Source organism: Psittacula echo (genome assembly GCF_963264785.1).
Source record: "Psittacula echo genome assembly, chromosome: 17".
Lineage (NCBI taxonomy): Eukaryota > Metazoa > Chordata > Aves > Psittaciformes > Psittacidae > Psittacula > Psittacula echo.
The window spans coordinates 5420525-5441381 of NC_137753.1; the positions used below are offsets into that span (position 1 = coordinate 5420525).

Sequence of the window (20857 nt, forward strand, 5' to 3'; positions counted from 1 at the left end):
ACTAGGCAATATATTGGTTTGGGTGATGTTTTTCCTCTTTTTAAGTGATTACATGATAGTGAGAACACTTCTGCATAGAAAACCGCTCGCTGTAAAGCCGAGTGAGGTCAGAGCCTCATCCAGTGGAGAGGGTAAAGAACGTAGGAAGTGGAAGGGGTGGCAAAGGAGGAGTTATTCATCTCCTTTGCATGAGGTTGTCTGAGAAGCAGAGCGGGCTGGGTGCTTGTGAGGATCAGAGTCAGCCCTCAGCCAAGGAGCATCCATCCCTTCCCTGCTGTAGAAGTGAGGGACAGGCGGCATCCGAGCACCAGCGCTGGGTTTCCATTCCCTCATCCTTTACAGTCTCGTCTCCTTTCCTTCCTCAGGAGAAACGATGAGGTGACACACATCAAGATCCAGAACACGGGGGATTACTACGACCTGTACGGAGGGGAGAAGTTCGCCACCCTCGCGGAGCTGGTGCAGTACTACACGGAGCAGCACGGACTGCTGCGGGAGAAGAACAGCAACGTCATCGAGCTGAAGTACCCCCTCAACTGCCAGGACCCCACCTCGGAGAGGTACAGCACCTTCTGACAGCCTCTCTGTACCTGGCTTGGCCTTGGAAAGGGGCCTAGAGAGTGTGTTGGGATGTGAGGTTGCTTTTGTGACCCAAAAGATGCCCATCGCTGGGATGTGGTTCCTGAGCTGTGCTGCTTGCAGACATGACCAGAAGCTGGCTAGATAACAGCAAGGCCCAGGAGCTAATGCTAATGTCACCATGTGCTAATAAGCTTTCTCTAGCTTTTAATCAAATAGGAACCATAAGATAAACCATAGAATAGTTTGGGTTGAAATGACCTTCAAAGCTCGTCTAGTCCAACTTCCCTATTAGATAAAGGTCCTTTCCAACCCTAACTATTCTATGAGCAGGGACATCTTCAACTCGATCAGGTTGCTCAGAGCCCTCTGTGGAAAGGGTCTTACAGGTCTATCCTTCAGGATAGCTTTGGTTTTACAAGAGAGACCTTGCAAGTGACTTGTCTGCTGCAGATCACTGGGTAGAAATGCCCTGCAGGAAGCCATCCCCATCCCAGCTCACTCTGTAGCCACTGTTCATCCCGGTAGCACCACACCGTTGCTTTGCAGGGATGGGAATGGATGACTGGGGATGGCCCCACCAGCCTCCACTTTCCTCCCCTTGCTCCGGGACACTCCAGTGACCCCTATTTTCCTTCCCCCCTCCTTTCCCCCAGTGTCACATGCACTGACACAGCGGTTGAAAAGGGGAATCCCTCGTGATGCTAAAGCAGGCTCCCAGCTGTTGGTGTAGGCTGGTCTCAGTTCCCAAACCAGAGCGGAGGCGCTCCCCTCCACACCATCACATGAGGCAATGGGAAGTCCCTCCAGCTCCCGTGCTCCCAGGGGAGGTTTCTTTGCTCCTTCCCAACCCCTGGTGCGAGGAGCACGTTACAGAGCCTCTGGAAAAGTGGAAACCCCCTTTAGCTGGGTTTCTCCCTCTTCTCCTGCCAAGGAAAGGCTGCCTTGGCATGGAAGCTCCAGAAGGATTCCTGCTCCAGGCCACACATCTGGTGCCATCAAGAGGAAGGGAAGGGAAAGGGGCCAAGTCCTCTAAATATATGGGATGATGATGGTGTTGGAATATAGCAGGACACGTCAGGGTGGCCTGTTTCCAGCGCTGGGTGTGAATGGCAGCAGTGCTGCAAGCAGGCACTGATGTCCTTCAGTGGAGGTGAAGTTTAACTGCACAACTCGTGCAGCACCATGATCCCAATGCCTTCCCAAGCCTGCAAGAAGGAATCTTGCTCTTTAGAGGTCTTCCCAGCCGGCTTTGTACCACCTGCCTATGCAAAATGCTGAGTCGGGACTCGAAGGCATCAAAGCATCACTGACTGCTGTTCCATAAGCTTCATCCCCTGGGACAAGGCTGCCCAGACGTGACGTGATCCCATCGCGTGGCCCTGGGGAGGTTATTTTGAGCCTCTCTCAATTCCTGGCAGCTTGGCTGCTGGGCCAGGAGCCAGCACCTTCAGAATGGGACCTGTGGCATCTGCCAGAGCCACTGCTGAGCGCTGGGGATTGAAGCTCTGCTTCGCCCCAAGCTGTTAGTTGTGTCTATGACAGTCCCTGAGCCATGGATGGCTGCTGTGCGCTGAAGGCAGCTCACCTGGCACAGCCAGAGCATAGAGCTGGCCCAACAGTGCTCATATCTGTATGTATTATACTCCAAGCAGGTTGAAGGAGGGATTCTCCTCCTCTTCTTCACGCTGGGGATACCCCCCGTGCAGTCCTGTGTCCAGCACCACAATAAGGACTTGGATATAAGGAAGTTCTTCCCTGTGAGGGTGCTGAGGCGCTGGCACAGGGTGCCCAGAGAAGCTGTGGCTGCCCCATCCCTGGCAGTGCTCAAGGCCAGGTTGGACACAGGGGCTTGGAGCAACCTGCTCCAGTGGAAGGGGTCCCTGCCCGTGGCAGGGGTTGGAGCTGGATGGGCTTTAAGGGCGCTTCCAACAGAAACCAGGCTGGGATTTGTGCCAATGGGTTGAGCAGTCAAACTGGGAGCCTAACGTGGGTTTGCCATGGCAGTGATTTGTACGCTTCCGAGCTGACCTTGCTCTCCATCACTCTCCATAGGTGGTACCATGGGCACCTCACTGGCAAGGAGGCAGAGAAGCTCCTGACAGAGAAGGGGAAACCGGGGAGCTTCCTGGTGCGGGAAAGCCAAAGCAAACCAGGAGACTTTGTCCTGTCAGTGCTGACAAATGAGGATAAGATGGAGACTGGGGACCGGAAACCACACGTGACCCACGTCATGATCCACTACCAGGTTGGGAATGTGCTATCCCTGTCCCTGCCGTAGACAGGTGGGATCTGAGTGTTCCCATCTCACTGTGGCTTTACCGTCCCCTCCTGCAGCCGGATGGGAAGTATGATGTAGGGGGAGGAGAGAGGTTTGACACGCTCACAGACCTGGTGGAGCACTACAAGAAGAACCCCATGGTGGAGAAATCAGGAGCTGTGGTTCATCTGAAGCAGGTAAGAGCTGCTCCAGCACATGCGTGTGGGTTCTTGCTTGCCCATGCCCCTGGGCATCTGCGCTTTGGGAGCTCCCTGCTCCCAGAACATCCCATGGGCTGCTTGCTGTGCTTGTCCAGCCTCACATTGGCTAGAGACATCCCTGGCCTTGCCTCAAGAATGGACCCAATTCCTGCCTATGGGAATCCCTGGAGGCACTGGCAGGAATTGGGTCCATTCAAGGGGAAATTTATCTGTCTTTGTGTCATTGAAAGTGGTTTCTGTTCTGTCTCCGTCTCTTTCAGCCATTCAACGCCACGCGCATCAACGCAGCGAACATTGAGAACAGAGTGAAGGAGCTGAACAAGATGGCAGACCACAGTGAGAAGGCCAAGCAAGGGTTCTGGGAGGAGTTTGAGGTACCAGATGCTCCTGTGCTCTGTCCCTTTTGTGTCTGTGGGTGAAGAGCATCACAGTTGCATGGGAATGTCATGGTTTCCCAGCACGGACGTCCTCTTCCTGCCACCACTCTGTCTGCTCTTCTCCGCATTAGGAAGCCAAGCAGCTCATCCAAAGAGCCCTTCCTTTGCCTCTGACTCCCCTTGTCTGCCCAGAACACCTTGTTCTGTTGTGTTCTGCCCCACAGATGCTGCAGCAGCAAGAGTGCAAGCTCCTCTACCCCAGGAAGGAGGGACAGCGACCGGAGAACAAGGCTAAGAACCGCTATAAGAACATCCTTCCCTGTAAGGAGGCACTGAGTACTGGTTTGGGGGTTTTACCACAGTTTCTAATGGCAAAAACTGGTCTTTTGGGGGTTAGTTAACCCTGCAGAGCTTGCTGATTGAGCTGGGAAGAGATGCACACTTGTCCCAGTGGAGTGGTCCAGTTCACAGTGTTCTCCATCCCCTTTCTAACCTGCTCCTTTCCTTTTGCATGGGAAACTGGTAGGTTGCTCTCCTCTCTTTGTACTGTGAGGCCAAAGACAGAATCATAGAATCATAGACTAGTTAGGGTGGGAAAGGACCTTAAGCTCATCCAGTTCCAACCCCCCTGCCATGGGCAGGGACACCCCACACTAAACCATGGCACCCAAGGCCTCATCCAACCTGGCCTTGAACACCGCCAAGGATGGATCATTCACAACCTCCCTGGGCAACCCATTCCAGTGCCTCACCACCCTCTCAGTAAAGAATTTCTTCCTTAGATCCAATCTAAACTTCCCCTGTTTCAGTTTGAACCCATCACCCCTTGTCCTCTCACTACAGTCCCTGATGAAGAGTCCATCCCCAGCATCCTTGTAGGCCCCCTTCAGATACTGGAAGCTGCTCTGAGGTCTCTGCGCAGCTTCTCTTCTCCAGGCTGAACAGCCCCAACTTTAGAGCCAGAGCTTCTAAAGGCAATAGTGGAAAACTTGGGCTCAGGTTGGTTGCACCACTGCAGATCATTGATGCCCACCCAGGTTACTGGATTGGCCACACCGCTGCGAGCCAGACTGTGTTGAAGTGCCACTAAGTGTTATCAGAGAGCATCTTACCCCCTCTCCCGCAGTGCTTACCCATGTGGCTGCATGGCTGAGCCCTTGCTGGGCAGCAGTGACTGCCCTGGGTGTGTGTGACTCTCCTGTGTCCATTGGGAATCTCTGCAGTTGATACCACACGGGTGGCGCTCCGAGACGTGGATGAGAGTGTGCCAGGGTCGGACTACATCAATGCCAACTACATCAAGGTACTTGGGAAGGAGAAGACAGCATTTGGGGTTGTCCTGGTGGTTTAAGTCCCGAGGGGATGGCTCATCAGGACCCGTGTCTTTCACTGGGTCCAGACCAAACACTGTGGTTTTCTACTGTATCCCAAGGGATCGCATCATCCTATCATGTCCTGTTTGCCCCTATCTATGAGTTTATCTCCTTTCCTACACCTCTTAAAGAGGTCCTGACCCAGACTTTCTGTTATTGAACATTATCTCTGAGATCAAATTATAACTATCATCTGTAAGCTAAGAGCTGCTTGAAGCTGTATTTCCAGCAGTGCTGCTCTGACACTTAAGCAGCAACCTTTGGGAAACGTTATTCCAGCCGCATCCGCCTGCAAGTGCATTAAAGCAGTTCTCCTTCCTCACTCCAGCATCATTGGCTTCATTGTGCCTCCTCTCCTTTGCTCCTCAGAGCATCCCTGAAGACGGAAGGAACTCGGAGCACTGCAAGATCTATATAGCCACCCAGGGCTGCCTGCAGACAACGGTGAACGACTTCTGGACCATGGTGTATCAAGAGAACAGTCACGTCATTGTAATGACAACCAAGGAGGTGGAGCGGGGCAGGGTGAGCGCTTGCAGGGTGCTGTCACCAAGTTACCTGGTACTAACAGTGTTGAGGTGTCTCTGGTTAGCTTGCATTTACTTTCTCCTCTCTCTTGTGATGTTGCTTTAGCTCTTCTTCATGAAGGAAATGTACCACAGCCCCATAAGTACTAATGGGGTGTCCCTCATGACTTGCTTCAAGTGGGTAGGGGTTTATTCCTATGTCTTCAGGGCAATTGCAGGTTGCAGAGAGAGAAAGCACTGTGCTTGTTACAGCAAGCTGGAGAGCAAGGAGGGGGTTGTAAGCTGTGCGAAGCATAGAAGTAGTTACACAACCTGTCTACCACCCGTATGCATTTCACCAGGAGTGGGTTGGCAGAGGCCAAGGAACACAGTGAAATTCCATGGAGAGGCACTTACGAGCACTGCCTTCTGTAGTTCATTATGGTTGGCACTAGTGGCTTGGCTTTGGAAGGAGAGGGAGGCTGTGATTGCAGCAGCCCAATGCAGAGATGAGAGATGGCTCCACTCACAAACCACCTCTTGTCTTGGCAAAGTCATGGCAAAGAGGGATGTGCTGGAGAACAGGAGGGGTATAGGCAGACCTGCAGCCCCTTGGGATGGAGGTTTGGCTCAGGAGTTAGGCAATGACCAGACCGACAGCTCAGTGCTGTGTGTTTTTACCCTTGCCAAAGCAATACCTGAGGCTGGGGCTAACTAAGGAGGGAGATTCCCCTCGGGATCATGTCCGTCCTGTAGGAATGGCCCTTTCTGGTACAAAGGAAATCTGTGTATGTATGGTCTCCTTTAAACCACGGCACTGGGGCTCCCCACCATTGGAATGCAGCAGCATCCCTGAGCAAGATGCTTGGGGCTGCACCCTCCATCTCCCCATCAGCTGATGGTGTGATCTGGTGCTGGTGCAGAACAAGTGCTTCCGTTACTGGCCGGACAAGGGCTGCACCAAGGAGTACGGATGCGTCTGCGTGCGGAACGTGAGCGAGCGGGAGGCCCAGGGCTATTACCTGCGGGAGCTGGAGATCCTCAGGACCGACAGGGTGAGTGCTGCTGCTGCCTGCCCACTGGGCATCCATGGGGCGGGAGATGGGGCTCTGCTGTTTGCTTGCTGGGTGTTTATAATGGTCCCATTGCCGGGCCACACTGCCCGGCTTTGATAAAGAGAAAGGATGGAGAAACGTAATAGGAGGGTTTATGGACGTGGTGGCTGTGTGTGCCCCGCAGGATGAGCGCCCGAGGCTGGTGAAGCACTATCAGTACTTCAGCTGGCCAGACCATGGGGTGCCCAATGAGCCTGGAGGGGTTCTGAGCTTTCTGGACCAAGTGAATCGGGCACAGCGAAGCATTCCGGACACGGGGCCGATCATAGTGCACTGCAGGTATGGACCAGGGGGCTGGCAGTGGGGCACTGCAGTGGGGATGGGCGATAAACACCTGCCTCCTCTTCTAAGGGTCAGCCTTTTGCTGGGCTTATCATAGAATCATGGAATGGGTTGGGTTGGAAGGGACCTTAAAGCTCATCTAGTTCCACCCCCCTCCCAAAGGCAGGGATACCTTCCATTGATTTTATTCTTCTCCCTCTCCAGTGCTGGAATAGGACGCACGGGCACCATCATAGTGATAGATATACTGGTGGATATTATTCACAGGCAAGGTATGTCTTCCTTATGGCTATCTCATGGCTTTCTCTGACTGGTTATGGGGTAACCCTGCTCTTGTGCATACAGGATCTCCAAGCAGTGGGTTTGACTTGTCTGGGAGACAGTGGGCATAGGCTTAGCCTGAATGCAGGGTGAGAAGGGCTTTGGTATGATGCCCATCTCCCTGTTTCTCTATAGGAGGGGAAATGGAGCTCTGTCATAATGAAACAGAAACCCTCTCCAAATGGGTGTGCACATGGACAGCACTGTAGCAGGGGTAGCTTTCAGCAACACACGCAGGAGAGTCTTCCCATTGGCATCAATGGGGCCAGGATTTCAGGGTCTCTTGAACCACCCCCTTTACTAAGGGCAAAGAGGCTCAGTAAGGCTGTAACTCCAGTAGCCCATTTAGAAATGAGTCTCCTGGGCTCTTCTGTGTAGAAGGGCTGTCACCTTCTCCTGAACACCTAGAGATGTTCTGGAGCTCTCTGTGCGTGGTCCAGGAGCCTTGAGGCAGGTGGATGCTCTTCAGCAATGGTACCTTCATCACTGGTTCTATCTAGTTCATAAACCATGCAAGGGTGCTAAGTCTGGATCTGTAGGAAGCTGCTTCCCTTTCCCTTGCCCCAAGCAAGTCCTCCCTGCCTTATGCCTCAGCCACCACAGTCCAAGGGTAAAAAGCATCTCGAAGGCACCGAGATGCACCAAATCCTTTTGATTTTCTGGAAAGCTTTTCCAAGTTACCCTAAGGAAGCGGTTTTCCAACCGAATTCCCATTCCCTGACCCTGCCGTTCTCCTTCCCGAGCAGGGCTGGACTGCGACATCGACATCCCCAAAACCATCCAGATGGTGCGGAGGCAGCGCTCGGGGATGGTGCAGACAGAGGCCCAGTACAAGTTTGTTTACATGGCTGTGCAGCAGTACATTGAGGCTGAGCAGAAGAGGTTGGAGGAAGAACAGGTAAGTCCCATTCAGCTGGATTGGGAAAGCCAGGGCAGAGCTTGGCTTGCACCAAGCATCACTTCTACCTTCTCTCTGGAGCCCAAATCCTGCCCTAAAGACATGGGAATAAGCCCATAGCCCCGCTTCCTACTGGCATATGGGATATCGTAAGGCTTTCTTCTAGGAGTGGGATGCTATGGCCTTTGCTTTCTCTTTCAGAGGAATAAAAGGAAAGAGCGGGACTACTTGAATATTGGCTACTCTCCCATGGAAAAGGGCAGAGCCAAGGGACAGCCCCCTTCCCCACGGACCCACACTGTGTAAGCTGAACGTCTCTCTGCTGAGGATAAGAACTTGATCAGTAGAAAGAACAGCTTGAGTGAAGTAGTTACCCTTTGCCAGCCTGTCTCTCCCATACCTGACACTTAACCAGTTGCTGGCATCCTATGGGAATGGTTAAAACCAACCAGATGATCCCCGCACAGTGGTGGTAGCATCTTGCTTGTGTGCTATGCTCTGGGAAAGGAGAGGAGGAAACAGGTCCCAGCCTTCAGTGAGCAGAGCCCCGTATCCTTGGCTCTGGAGAATCAGCTTGAAAGCTGTGCTACTGCCACTGAGCATCTCTTACAGCGGAATGGGAAGGAAGATGAGAGCAGAGGGAGGTGAATTCGCACCCATGTGCTAAGTAGCATGAGTTCCTTACATAAGCAAAAGAAAAATACCCCAGATTATGTGGTTTCCTCTTGCCCCAAGTGATGGGACAGAAGTAAGTGATGGAGAGGGGTCATAAGAGGAAGGAGAGTGGGCAGGGACATGTGTCAGCTATATAGAATCAGAGCTTTTGGGCACTTTGAGTTGCAGGGTTGGTTTTGAAATGAGAGATGGCTGGGCAGGAGCAGGGGTGGGTGTTAAAGTGGAGGCAGAAAAGCTGTTGCTGAGCTCATGCAGAATGAAAGATCCAACTGAGAAGAAGACAAAAGAGATGTCACATATTCTGTCCTATGAGGCCAGCTATGGGCATCAGACCTCCTTTAGAGGTACTTGGGTCTGGCCTTTAAAGCAGCCCTCTCCTTCCCTTAGATCCAGACAGACTGGATATGTACAGAAAGTAAGAGTAGGAAATACCAGGATCTGTATCCACTGATCCAGCAGAACCTGCATCCGTGGAAGGCTGATGCAGAGGAAGGTGCCAAGCTCCATCCCCAGGCTGTATTTGAACCTAAGAGGGGGTGTCCCAGCCGGAAGGAGAGGAAAACAGGGATTGAAAACAGCAGGAAGCTTGATGTCATCCTATCCACAAGGTTGGGGAGGGCCAAAGGGAGCTTGGCTGGGCCATTACCTGCTCCAGAGCAGGGAGGCTCTTGATGTTAAGGCTTTGTTTCTTGACAGGGTTGATGATGAGTCAGCTTCCGTCTATGAGAACCTGAACATCAAAAGCCCGAAGGTTTCAGGGATGAGTAACACGGGGCGATAGAGGAGCCGGCGTGAGCTGTGTGGAGGCTGTACAGGTAGGAATGCTTGCCCTGCTTAACCGAGTGTTCACATCCTGCAGCTCTCTGTGGCTCTGCCTGCACGGAGGAAGGCAGCTGAGCTGGGATGGAGCTGGATGGAGCCTAAAGTTGTGGCTGTGGCCAGACGGGAGAACAGGGGGAATGGGGTAATGAGACCCCAGCAGGGAAGCACATTGACATCAGCAGTGAGGGGGGAGAGCTGCTGCTGGGCTGCTATGCAGGAAGCTGTCAGACACGCAGAACAGGACTGTGCTAGCAGGAGAGACCTCGCTCTGTCACCTACCCCTGCACTCTTCTCCCAGTTACAGCCCATCGCACCCTTCTCCCTTCCTTTGGAACGCAGGTTTTACAGTGTTTACGTCCACCCTTTCCAAGTCCTGCGACTGCAGACAGTTTCTTTTGCCTTCCCAAGCACCTTGGATTCAGCGAGGAAGCAAGAAGCTGACTAAGAAGCAAGCAGAGTCTGCACCTACAAACATGCCTTGACTTGACTTACTCATGAGAAGGACCTTGTCCTGTTCTCCCCTGGAGCAGGAGGTTGAGGTTTACGTGGAAGTGCCTCTGGACATTCATTAGGCATCAAGGCTCAGTTTTAATTACTTGGGTTTTAATTTAAGATCCTTGGGTTTTACACACAGATTGTTCAAAGGCATGGAAAGGACTGTTTGCTTCGGAGCTTCCCCAGGGTTGCCCATTTAGGGCATTAGTAAAACGTTAGTACACTGTACTGGTTTCATTAGGTCAATCATTTCTAAGCTTAGAAGTGTTCTTAGACTAAATCCTGGGGTAACTTTGCTGCCTGTGAGAAAGGGAGAGAAACAGAGAGAGCACTGCATAGACGTGGGTATTTGCACCTCTGTGGATTCTCCTTCCTCTCACACTTCCTTTTGGCTGTACCAGTTGTAGATGTCTATGCAACCCTGCCAAAGCACACCGAGCAGTCCCTGCTGCTGTAGTAGCACAGCAGTTGCACGTGTGTGTGTGCCTGAGAGCCCACAAACTGCTCTGCGCGTGGGTTTTAGAGCAGAGCTGAGAGGCAGAGGTGAGCATCTCCATCCTTAGGGGGGTCTGAATGTAAAATCCCACCTGGCTGAAGGGTGCTGAAGCAGCTTTGGCTGCATGCTGTGCTGTTAGCCACCCCTAGGGAGTAACACCCTGGGGTGCTAATCTGAGCTGAACCTGTTGAGCTGGGCCCCTCTAAGCTTGATGCAGCTCTGCATTACCTTGCTGCATGACCTCTTTCCCCCCGCCCCTTTCAAGGCAAGTGTTGTGTCTGCTGAGTGGGGCTATTGTAGGAGTGTTTGTGACTTGACCAGTGCCATGAAGATGAGTGTGTTGCTGAGTGGAGTATTCCAGCTCTTGCTGATAAGTCTTGACTTGCGACTGCCAGTGCTTCCTGCTGTTCCAGCCCTAAGGCCAGCAAATAGTCCTGCCAAAGAACCCCTTCCTGCAGGATTCATCAGTGTCCGACCCTGTGGAGAGCTTTGGGGCTGAGTGCTGGTGCCTGAACCTCCAGAGCACGTGTGGGGCTGGTGTTGATGTCCTCCTCATCTGGAGCTGGATGGACTTGCTGCATGGTTGGGGTGTTAGTGCCTGGAGTGCCGGCTCCAAGTGTTGAAGCAAAGCACAATGACATACCTTGGCTGTATTCCCTGGCTGGTCTTTCTGCTCCCTTGTCACAGGGACAGGAGAACTGTTTCTTTTTATTGCACTTTGAATAAATGTTGACTATTCTCGAGGCTTTTTTCTTCTTTGGGAATGCGACTGACGGTCGGGGTGGACAGTGGGGCGTTCTGATGTCTCCCATCACCAAATGCTACTGTTGAGGGCCCTGTTTCCACTTCGCTTCTTTTGACTCTTCCTTTTGACTATGCATGAGTGAGAGGTTCAGCTGCCTGTGAGCTAAGCCTTCAACCTTGCTTTCCAAGTACATGGGGAGAAGGAGAAGTGCAAAGGGATATCCATAAGGACGCTGTGACAAACTACTAGGAACATTGTACTGTGAGAACATCTCTCTGGCCCATTTACCATCACAACAATGGACTTTAGGAGGCTGGAGATGTTATTTCCCTCTCCCTTTCCTCATCAGTCTGGGAGTTGAATGGTACAAAGCTGTAGTGACAAAGCATTTCATCTCTTTACTGTCTGTTTGCTGGGCTTGGTATCAAATGCACCTGGGGAAACTGGAAGTGCCTTCTCTGCCTTAAGCCTTGAGTCCCTTTTTGCCAAGAACACGCATAAATTGGTGCTGGGAAGCATCCTTTCAGTGGCAATGGACAGCAGGATCCAAGTCAGAATCCCTGTCAAGGCTAATGCCTTTGGCACAAGTTGTGAGGGTGCCTGGAGTAGCTCCTGCAGACACAGATCATAGCGAACAACAAAGGTGGTGCAGATCCAGCTTCCCACAGAGGGTTCGCATAGCAACAGACTTGAGCTGCCTCAGCCTTTCCTGCTCCAAATTAGATTTCCAGGAAAGGGAGACTGGAAGCATCTTTCCCCCCAGCTGGGAAGAAGCAGAACATGAGCAGTCTCTGCAGCTTCTCATCTTCCAGGTCGAACCAGGTAAGCACAGAGGGATGTGGAACCTGGGATAACACCATGGAGATGGTAAGTGTGAATTTACAGGGTAAAGCTGGGTTGTACAACACTGGCACAAGACAGGCTGCGTAGCTCCATGATCTGGGAAGGCTGCTGCACTCAGGACTACTACGTGCCCACCTCCAACTGCAAGTAAGAAGGGAAATGTGGAGTAATTGCCACAAATTGACACCTTGCGTTGTATAAAACATAATTTAATACATACATGTATGGTACTTGCATACAATACTGTCTTGCGTCCATGTGCTGGAATAGAAAACATATAATTGTAAGTTGCCTTCATCATGAAGACTTTAATCACTGTCAGATCACTGCATTAAATACAAATATAGTGTAAGCAACTGGCCTGTGTCTTAATACTGACACATTTGATGATTAGGAGGGTAAAGCTGCTGTCATTTTGGCAGCAGTTTGCCTGTGAGAAGCATGAATGAAGTTTGCTGATGAATTAACTTGAGGGAGGGTTATACTGCTATGTATAGTGCCTAAAAACATCCCCCCTATGTTCAGAGTTGCTTTCCAGGTAGGAATGAGTGATTTTTAAGCGTCTTCTTAAGGGAAAGTGAGTAGAATGGGCACTCTGTTCCGTTCCCAAGCTTATGGGGATGGTAACAGCAGAGGTGATGGATAGCAGTGGCAGATCCATGTTTGGTCAGCAGGAGGCAGCATTTACACCTCCAACGTGGAATAACTCGAGGTAAATGTTTCAAGCGTGTGGCATGAGGATGATTTTCATCTGTTTCTATGCCTTTGACATGGCTTTACCCTCCCAATCCCAGCTCCTCTTAGGAATAATCATGTAGATCCTTCAGTTTGCAGAAATAGCCCTTTATTCCCTGAGGGAGTTAGAGGAATTGCACCCACTGTCATCTGGTACCCAGTCAGGACAGCACACAGGGCAAACAGTCCCAGAAACTGTCAGAGCTCTGCTTTCCATGGGGATTTTGGCAGCAGGATGCTGCAGCAGCTCCTTGGAGCATTCCTGGGCTGAAGACAGCTTGGCAGGGATGTATTTCAGTAGAGCTCCTGAAGGTGAATGCATGTGTTCAACCCAGGAGCGTGGGGAGTGGGCCATGTGGTCTTCCAGGACCAAGGAATGCTGTTGGAGCAGCAGCCCTGTTCCCACCTCCATGATGTGCTGCTAGATGGGAGCGAGGAGCTGCTTTGCTGCTACTGGAAAGGGAGTTGTGTCACTGGTGTCGCTGCCGTGGTGTGTTTAGGGGGAAGATACTCTGGCCTGCTCATGGCAACAGTCCTTGTGAAGCACCGGAGGTTCCCTGTCTTCAGGGCACACTGGACTGGCCACAGAATGATGCAGAAGAGGATGATGATCAAGGCAGAGAGAAGGACTATGCGCTTCCAGTCATCACACATGTCACAGCGGGACAGCCTCCCAGCTAACCCTGTTGGGGGAGCCTCTGAGCTTTCTGGCTTGCTCATGGCAACATCAATGGAGATACAGGAGTCAGGATCCTCGGGGTCGTCGGATGACTGACGGCAGCACAGCTTGGTCCCTTCCATCCACAGCACCTTCTCCTGCTGGAGCTCAGGAGGCAGTGTGGCAAGGAGCTCCTTACTGGTTTCCAATGCTGGGGCACCTTCCAGAGGGATGCTGGTCAACTGCCTGCAGAAGGGGCAGGGGAGCTGGTCCTCTGGTTGGTTTGGGGGCAATCCTGTGCTCAGACGGGCCACACATTCCAGGCAGAAAACGTGGGAGCATTGGAGCAGTTTGGGTGTCTTGAAGGTGTTGTCATAGGTGTTGAAGCAAATGGAACACTCAACAGGAGAGGTTGGCTTTGGAGATGTTGGGTTCGGAGAGCCAGGCTTGTCAGTGGGGGATCTCGCCTTCCTCTTGCCATCTCCTGGGGAGGTGACAACAATGGGGCTGATGGGGATGGGGATCTCATTTGGAGAGGCAGGGACCGGGCTGGTGGGAGACTCCGCAGTGTTGGAATGCCATAGGTGTGTGAAGCACGACATGATAGTGCCCGGGGAAATAAAGAGAGCCCTGGGAGACTCTAGGAGAGAAGAAAACCACAGCCTCCATTTTAACCAATGTGAAGACACCCATCACCACACCTGCGTTTAACCCCTTCAAAGAAACCAAGAGCAAGTTCGTGACTTCCAATGCATCCTGAGCCTGGAACAGATCCCTTCTAGAGGTGAGAATGACACAGGTAGCCTGGTCGAAGCTGTTACCGAAGGTGAAGTTAAACATCCTGCACAGAAGCAAGCAACCAGCAGAGCTCCACCATCCAGCCAAAGCCTTTCCACCAGAACCACCATGGCATGAGAATATGGGTGCAGCCTTTCCCCGTCCATGCCTCCCTCTGGGCAGATAAAAACACAACAAGAACCTACCCCGGCTGGTGCTCCCCGATACCTGCGCAGGGAGGAGAGCAGAAGACTCCATGAGGTCAAGTAGGGACCTCGCTATGGCAGCCTATTAGGCTGGGAGGCACTCAGATATTATGGTGGCAGCATGGGCAAAGCCTAAGAGACAGATAACACTATTCAGTTGTGGAGGTAACAAGGGGGGTGAACCTCTTCTCTCTGGTGTGCTCATAGAGGTTGTGCCCTTGGAGCATGGTTCTAGGAGGTGAGGCACCGCTGTGATGCTGCCTGGCTTTGTGTATCCATAGTGGGATTGAGCTCCCTCATCTCACAGGAGAACGCAAGGGAAGGGAGGACACAGCTTAGTGCATCCTCGGCCACAAGCAGCGCAAAGGGCATCAATACTTGTCACCATGACACAGCAAGAAAAGCAATGGCCTTGGTGCGGGAATAAGGGGAATTCTCCACTATTTCCTTGTTGCTCTGGTTTCCCTCAGGAAACACAGCTCTTCCCTGTGCTCAGCCCCTGGGCAGCGCCAGCACAGCCCTTGGGAGCTGCCACGTGCACTCTGCATTGTCATGGCACTGCAAGCAGGATAGGGTAGCTGATACAGCAGTTCAAGTCATCCTAAGGTAGACATGCAGCTCTGCAGGCATTCTGGGACTCAGATATGTGACTTCTCTGCTACTGAGCACTGCTACCTGACAAGTGTTTGGCTGGAGGAAGTTCCCAGCCCGATGCTGTGTGCCTGGGGAGCATTCCTGTTGGCTGCATCACTGAACTGGCTGGGCTTGATTCTTCCTCTTGGGAGATTTAAGCCATGACAAGCCCAAAAGGTTCCGATTGCAGCTGTAATTATAGGGCTCCATTATCCGGCAGTGGCTCACCAGTATGGGCTAGAGACTCCACATCCCTGCATTAAAGGCTAATTTAAGGTATCAGAAAGGCTGGGTATTCCTTGTGATGCACAAAAAAGTCTCCATTATTTAGGAATGATGTATTCTCCCATCACAGCTCACACCCAGAGCTGAACCTTCCTTCTTCTCTTAATCTAAATGCAGCCATTCTTAGGAAGCCTCAAGTTACATTCCCACTTACAGATGCACCCTTTAGTGTGCTGTAATGTTCCTTTAATGCAGTTTTTCTCTGACTAAAGATCACTGTGCATGTTTTAGCACTATCTGGCAGATGCTGATGAATTCCAAATCCAAGTTAGCACAGAAATAAGGGAAACCCCTGAGTTTTGTGGGTGTTTTTTCCCTACTGAATCTTCTGGTTTGCAGAACTCCATCCCCTACACCCAGTTCTTTGCAGTGCCTCAGCTTGCAGTGCTTGTGCAAAATAAGCAGCACCACCAGTGGCAGAAGGCAACCTCAGAGAGAGCCTTTGCTTATGAAACTGTAAATTCATAACCTATCTGATAAAGCTGCTCTGTTGGGGGTTTTACTGGGTTGTAATCTGACAGCTGTAGCAACAGCCTTATCGTGACAGTAAAGCTTGAGGAAGTTTGCTCACAATATTTGCTTTGAAACGGAGATATTTTGTTCACAATTTCCTTCTGTTAAAGGTGATCGTGACACTATAGATGCTTTTTAGTTCTAATAAATTTAGAGCCTACTTATTTTTACCAATATCTTGGTGCTATGGGGCTCCTCGATCAGAGATGCTGCAGGTAGACTTAAACTGGGAAGATATGAAGAGTATAGAGCCAAGGCCTGCTAAAGCTGGAGGGTCCCAAGCACAGACTGGTTTGGGTTGGAAAGGACCTTAAAGCTCCTCTACTTTCAACCCGCTTCCACTAGAGCAAATTGCTCCAAGCCCCATCCAACCCGGCCTTGAACACTGCCAGGGATGGGAAATCCACATTATTATGTGTTTATTATTAGGGAATAAAGCAATGAAGACATTCAGTGTGGAATCTCAATAGAATTAGTTAGGATTTGGGGTTTTGATTGTTTTCCTGTTGGTTTGGGGTTTTTTGCACTACACAATCACATTACTTATGTATTTTTTACATACAGAATAGTATCTTCAGTTGTTCAGACCTCCCTGGTCACACTGCAATTCCTTAGCCCTGCACCAATTCACTTCACTTTCCCAGCTTTTCCCTGGGCTTTCCAAAACCCTTGGGAACATCAGTAAATAACTAAACCATCCAGGTGAGAGCCATAACAACCAGATTTAAAACTAAGTGTGATTCTTAAATGATTCTATGAACTTCTATGATTCCTTTTTACTTCCCAGCAACTTCTAGGAAACCTCTTTCCACACCATAAAGCCCGACAAAGGAGAACACGCAGTTATGATAGTGGCCAGGTAATATGATTCTCTAATGGTATAAGTCAGAGGCACCGACTACACAGTGAGTTAAGAGGTGTATAGATTAAAGTCTATAAATACCTGTTCAAAGTGATGCTTAGGAGGAGAAAAGCATGTTCCAGGCTCTTGATTCCTACCCCTGAAGAGTCTTCTCTCCAGAGGATAGGCTTAGTGTCTTGTATTCTAAGTTGCCTTCTGGTTTCCCAGCTTCCTGAGTTGTTTCCAGCACGGTAGGTCTGTGTACAAGTGGCCCTGCCGCTCTAATTCAGGTATCTTTTATACCTTCCTGTCCAGAGGTGACTTACCTGCTCCACCTGCCTTTCCCCATCACCACTGAATCACTCCACTGGCTGCGAGCACGCTCCCGCTCCAGCCGGTTCCTGTGACAAACAAGGCAGGCTGGAATGCTCCTGATAAGGGGCAGCGCTGCGAGGAAGAGATGTGGGAAATGTTTACTTCTTCATCTTCTCCGCTTGGGGAAGGCCTTTTGCTTTCAAATCCTTGCAATTCTTCAGCCAGCTTTGAGGTTTCTTAATCGCTCTTTGTAATCTGGTCTGGTTTGGGCAGGTGTTTTCACAGGGCTGCAAGTTTCAGGACCACCTAAAAACAGTGATTGTTGTTCTCCTATTGCTTCATTAAGGAAAAATCGTCTGAAAGTGCCTCAGATTTACAGGATTCTGACACTCAAATTCCTTGTCATTGGTTGAGGAGGAAGATATTGTTGCAATAGAGTCACAGGACCAGAATGGTTTGTGTTAGAAGGGACCTTAAAGCTCATCCAGTTCCAAGCAGGGACACCTTCCACTAGAGCAGTATAAAACCCAGTGTAAATCTGAAAGCCAGGCGGCTGTATCACTCTATACAGTCATCTATCCGCTTCAAGCTGCTATACAGTGTATGGAGGGGAAGGAATGCCATTCTTTCCAGCTTTTGGTAGTAACTGACATAAAGGAATATTATTTGACCTGCAAATCTTTTGCGGTTCAGAGGACATCAGTCCATGAGCCAGGAAAGAGAACCAAGAGATGCACACTCAAGTGCAGATAAGGAAACAAGAGTGTGTGTGCTGAGGGGCTAATAATGAACACTCAGAATTTAGCCTAGTTCATATATTTGCAAATACTACTTTGGACAAAGAAGTATCTTAAATCCCATGGACTTTCATGGCAGTTGGATATAACTCACTTTGGCTTCCACATTCCTCTGCTTCAGGTCCCACTGTTCAGTTCTAGTGAGCTGAAAGCCAGAAAGGGATTTTCCAGGATGTTGAAATTACCAGAGTTTTAAATCAGTTTTAAGGTTAAAAGTGAAGTTCCATGACTCATCCGCAGCTCGGAGGACCTGGTCTAAAGCATTGCTCCTCCACACTGAGCTCCATGGGTGACTCTAGAAGACAAACTCCTCAATGGAGAATGCAAGTTAAGTCCAAACTTTCCCAGATCTGCATCCCAATGGTACAGTTCCCTCATCAGAGTGCACATATAGCATAGGAATAACAACGCGCACACTAGACTGAGCACACAATGCCAGCACGCTGTACTCCCCATCTATTTATGTTGCTGTTGAGGGATGAGTGAGGCTGGGAAGCAAACGCTGCCTAGAGCTGACAGAGCAGGATGTCTGATGGCTGTAAATCGGTTTTAGAAGGCTTGCTCACTTAGTCACTTACTTTGGTAAACTGGGCTCAAAATTAACAGCATTTCAGTAACATATCAGGAGATTGGACCAGACGACCTTTCAAGTTCCTTTCCAGCCCAAACTAATCTATGATCCATGGCGGGGGGGGTTGAAACTAGATGATCTTAAGGTCCTTTCCAACCCTAACTATCCTATGATTCTATGTTACATTGAGTAACACAGTGAGGAACAAAAGTCCTTGTTTTGGGTCTAGCTGAGATCCTCTGCCCTGGTAGTGAAGATCAGTGATTCACTTTATGGTCATGCTCTAAAGACAGACATAGGCACATTTTAAGCCCTTTACCCACCGACAAGACCGGGCTGTCAGCAGGCCACTGCTATTTCAGCATTTCAGAGGCTGGTTTCCCATCAGCTTCACCATGGAATGGGTTGAGTCTAACCCAGAAGGTGAGAGCCTGGGGCAAACTGGGCCGCCCCACGCATAGCCGCACATTCCTCCCTTTGCAAGGACACAGTGGGTGTGCAAGGCACCGAGCGTGCCGAGACCAGCTCCATACTGGGATGACGAGGAGGGTTTGGCTTCCAAAAGTGAGTGGGAGGCTTGCTGGTATTTTTATCTTCGGCTTGGAAGAATAGAGTGAGCATGTCCGGAGCTGCAGCTGGTCCTGGGTGGATCCAGAGGATTGGGAGCCATCAGTTGTGGGAGCACATGCCTTCATGTTTGTACTTAAAGGGATAGTGGTACTAAGTAGAAACAGTTCATTAATTTCCTTGCATTTGCATTACACATCTCAGGTGCTTCTCAAAGGTATTCTCTGGGTACAGGCACAGGGGTATGCAAACAACAGGCTGAAAACACTTGTTTAAATTGATTTTTCCTAAGCCATGCAGGAGCCAACAGGATGGAACACTGGGATGAGATGTAGGAGAGGCAGATCTCTGGTATAAGTGCCGTGACCTGGAGCAAAATAATTTCCCTGGATTTCTATGGCTCATTTCCTAAATAGAAAAAACAATTAAATAAAGAAAATTAAGAAAATTAATCATAAACCTTCCTTTTTGGACATAGTCTCTATCTGGATGGCGTATTTAGATGGGAAACTGGGATATTTAGGGCTGGTTACAGTGGCTCCAGCCAGTGATCTGACGGAGGATCCCACCTGCAGTGAATAACTGTGATTGAAACATTGACTTTCAACTCCCAAACCCTTCCCACCATCCCCTCTCCTTGTTTCACCACTCTCAGCAACCACTGCCATCTCATTCAGGACTGCTGGAGAAGTGATGTGGTCTTCTCAAGGGTATGTATTCTTTTCAGAGGGCATTTAGGGAGGTTTATAGTGAACAAGATTATTTCCTAACAGCAACTACGAACTTTGAGTGTAACAAGAAGCAAAGTATACTGCAGAGTAGGACAAACAGACTGCTGATTAAAGCTTCAGGCTGTTCCTTTGCTTGTGTTTACCTCCACCACTGCCCAAGTGTATAACCCTTTTCACTCTCTGTGTACTTCATCTCAGTAGATAAAGCCACCAAATAAAGGTGGGTGGAAAGGAAAAACACCAAGCAATGAGCATCAAGCTTCCTCTGATCTCTTTCTCCCTTCATCCAAGGCTAGCTAGTCTCTCATTCCTACGTACTCCCACATCTGGGAGTGCTTACCTTTCTGACCATGTTTTGGGTGTTGTTTGTAGCTCTGATTTGTTGGGACACATCCTGAGGCCATGGATAAAGCCTGGAAGGGCTTTTGTGCTGGGAGAAACCCAGGGGAGCAGTTGCTATAGAAGCATGAAAGTGTCAAGGGTCATACTGCTTTGGACTCAGCCTTTGTAGGACAAAGCTCCAACCTATGTTAGTGTTATTCCTGCCTATAAAAGACACATCTACTTGGTCCTTGGAGCTGCATTTTCAAAAGGAAAAGATAAGGGTATTGCTTAGGACAGATGTGCTGGTTTTAACTGGGTGAGAACAAGCCTGTCTAAAGCAAACACCCTTGTGCAACGTGGAACAGAAGTGTCTGTAGGGTTAAATGCTTACAGCAGGAGGATACTGCTTAGAGTATGTTGTCTGTTAGCTCTCACATCCATGCTCCCAGTTGAAATACACCTGCACTAAGAAGTCCCCAGCTCCTGTGACTTCTGACATGGGTGCAGCTCAGTAGCTGAGCTTTCCACCTTCCACTGTTATCACCTGTTAATCAGATGCAGGCTTAGTGGTGAGATCCAAGCACTGCCTGAGTTTTCCTGCCGAACAGTCCTCTGGCCTCAACCTTAGCATCACTTTGGGATCTCACAGTGCTCCTGAGAGTCAGAAGGCCTCATACTCTACTCAATTAATGCTCCAGGGTGGTAACCAGCACCATTAAGTGATGTTTCCCATGCTAACTCATGGAGCTCTTTTGTTTGGCTGGGCTTCACGTGCAGCCAGCTGCCTAACCGGGTGCTGGCTGTGAAGCCTTATCATCCTTGCAGTAGTTTGCACCTACGGCTAGACCTGGCTATTGAAATTCCAATGCATGTATTCTGCTCTGTCAGGAAAGAGC

At 50.2% G+C, this 20857-nt stretch overlaps 2 protein-coding genes across 4 annotated transcripts in view; one reads left to right on the plus strand and one right to left on the minus strand.

Annotated features, from left to right (window-relative positions):
* LOC308228189 (tyrosine-protein phosphatase non-receptor type 11-like) overlaps positions 1-11163 on the plus strand; it is a 30054-nt gene extending 18891 nt beyond the window's left edge. Inside the window, exons 3-16 of one of the 3 annotated variants that reach the window (XM_080631359.1) lie at positions 366-560; positions 2635-2827; positions 2917-3036; positions 3321-3434; positions 3662-3758; positions 4661-4740; positions 5180-5335; positions 6240-6371; positions 6556-6710; positions 6918-6985; positions 7781-7932; positions 8134-8234; positions 9304-9422; positions 9769-11163. In XM_080631359.1, the coding sequence (XP_080487485.1) occupies positions 366-560; positions 2635-2827; positions 2917-3036; positions 3321-3434; positions 3662-3758; positions 4661-4740; positions 5180-5335; positions 6240-6371; positions 6556-6710; positions 6918-6985; positions 7781-7932; positions 8134-8234; positions 9304-9388 (1648 nt within the window). In that variant the 3' untranslated portion in view covers positions 9389-9422; positions 9769-11163. Of the gene's footprint in view, positions 1-365; positions 561-2634; positions 2828-2916; positions 3037-3320; positions 3435-3661; positions 3759-4660; positions 4741-5179; positions 5336-6239; positions 6372-6555; positions 6711-6917; positions 6990-7780; positions 7933-8133; positions 8236-9303; positions 9423-9768 lie in introns of those variants that run through there. The other 2 variants (XM_080631360.1, XM_080631361.1) reach the window with 2 other exon arrangements.
* A 2030-nt stretch (positions 11164-13193) lies between these two features.
* Positions 13194-14436, minus strand: RNF223 (ring finger protein 223; the record flags this gene model as incomplete). The annotated part of the gene is made up of 2 exons (XM_080630990.1): positions 13194-14041; positions 14385-14436. The coding sequence occupies 2 exons, from the start codon at positions 14434-14436 to the stop codon at positions 13194-13196; spliced, it is 900 nt and encodes a 299-aa protein (XP_080487116.1).
* Positions 14437-20857: the final 6421 nt, after the last annotated feature.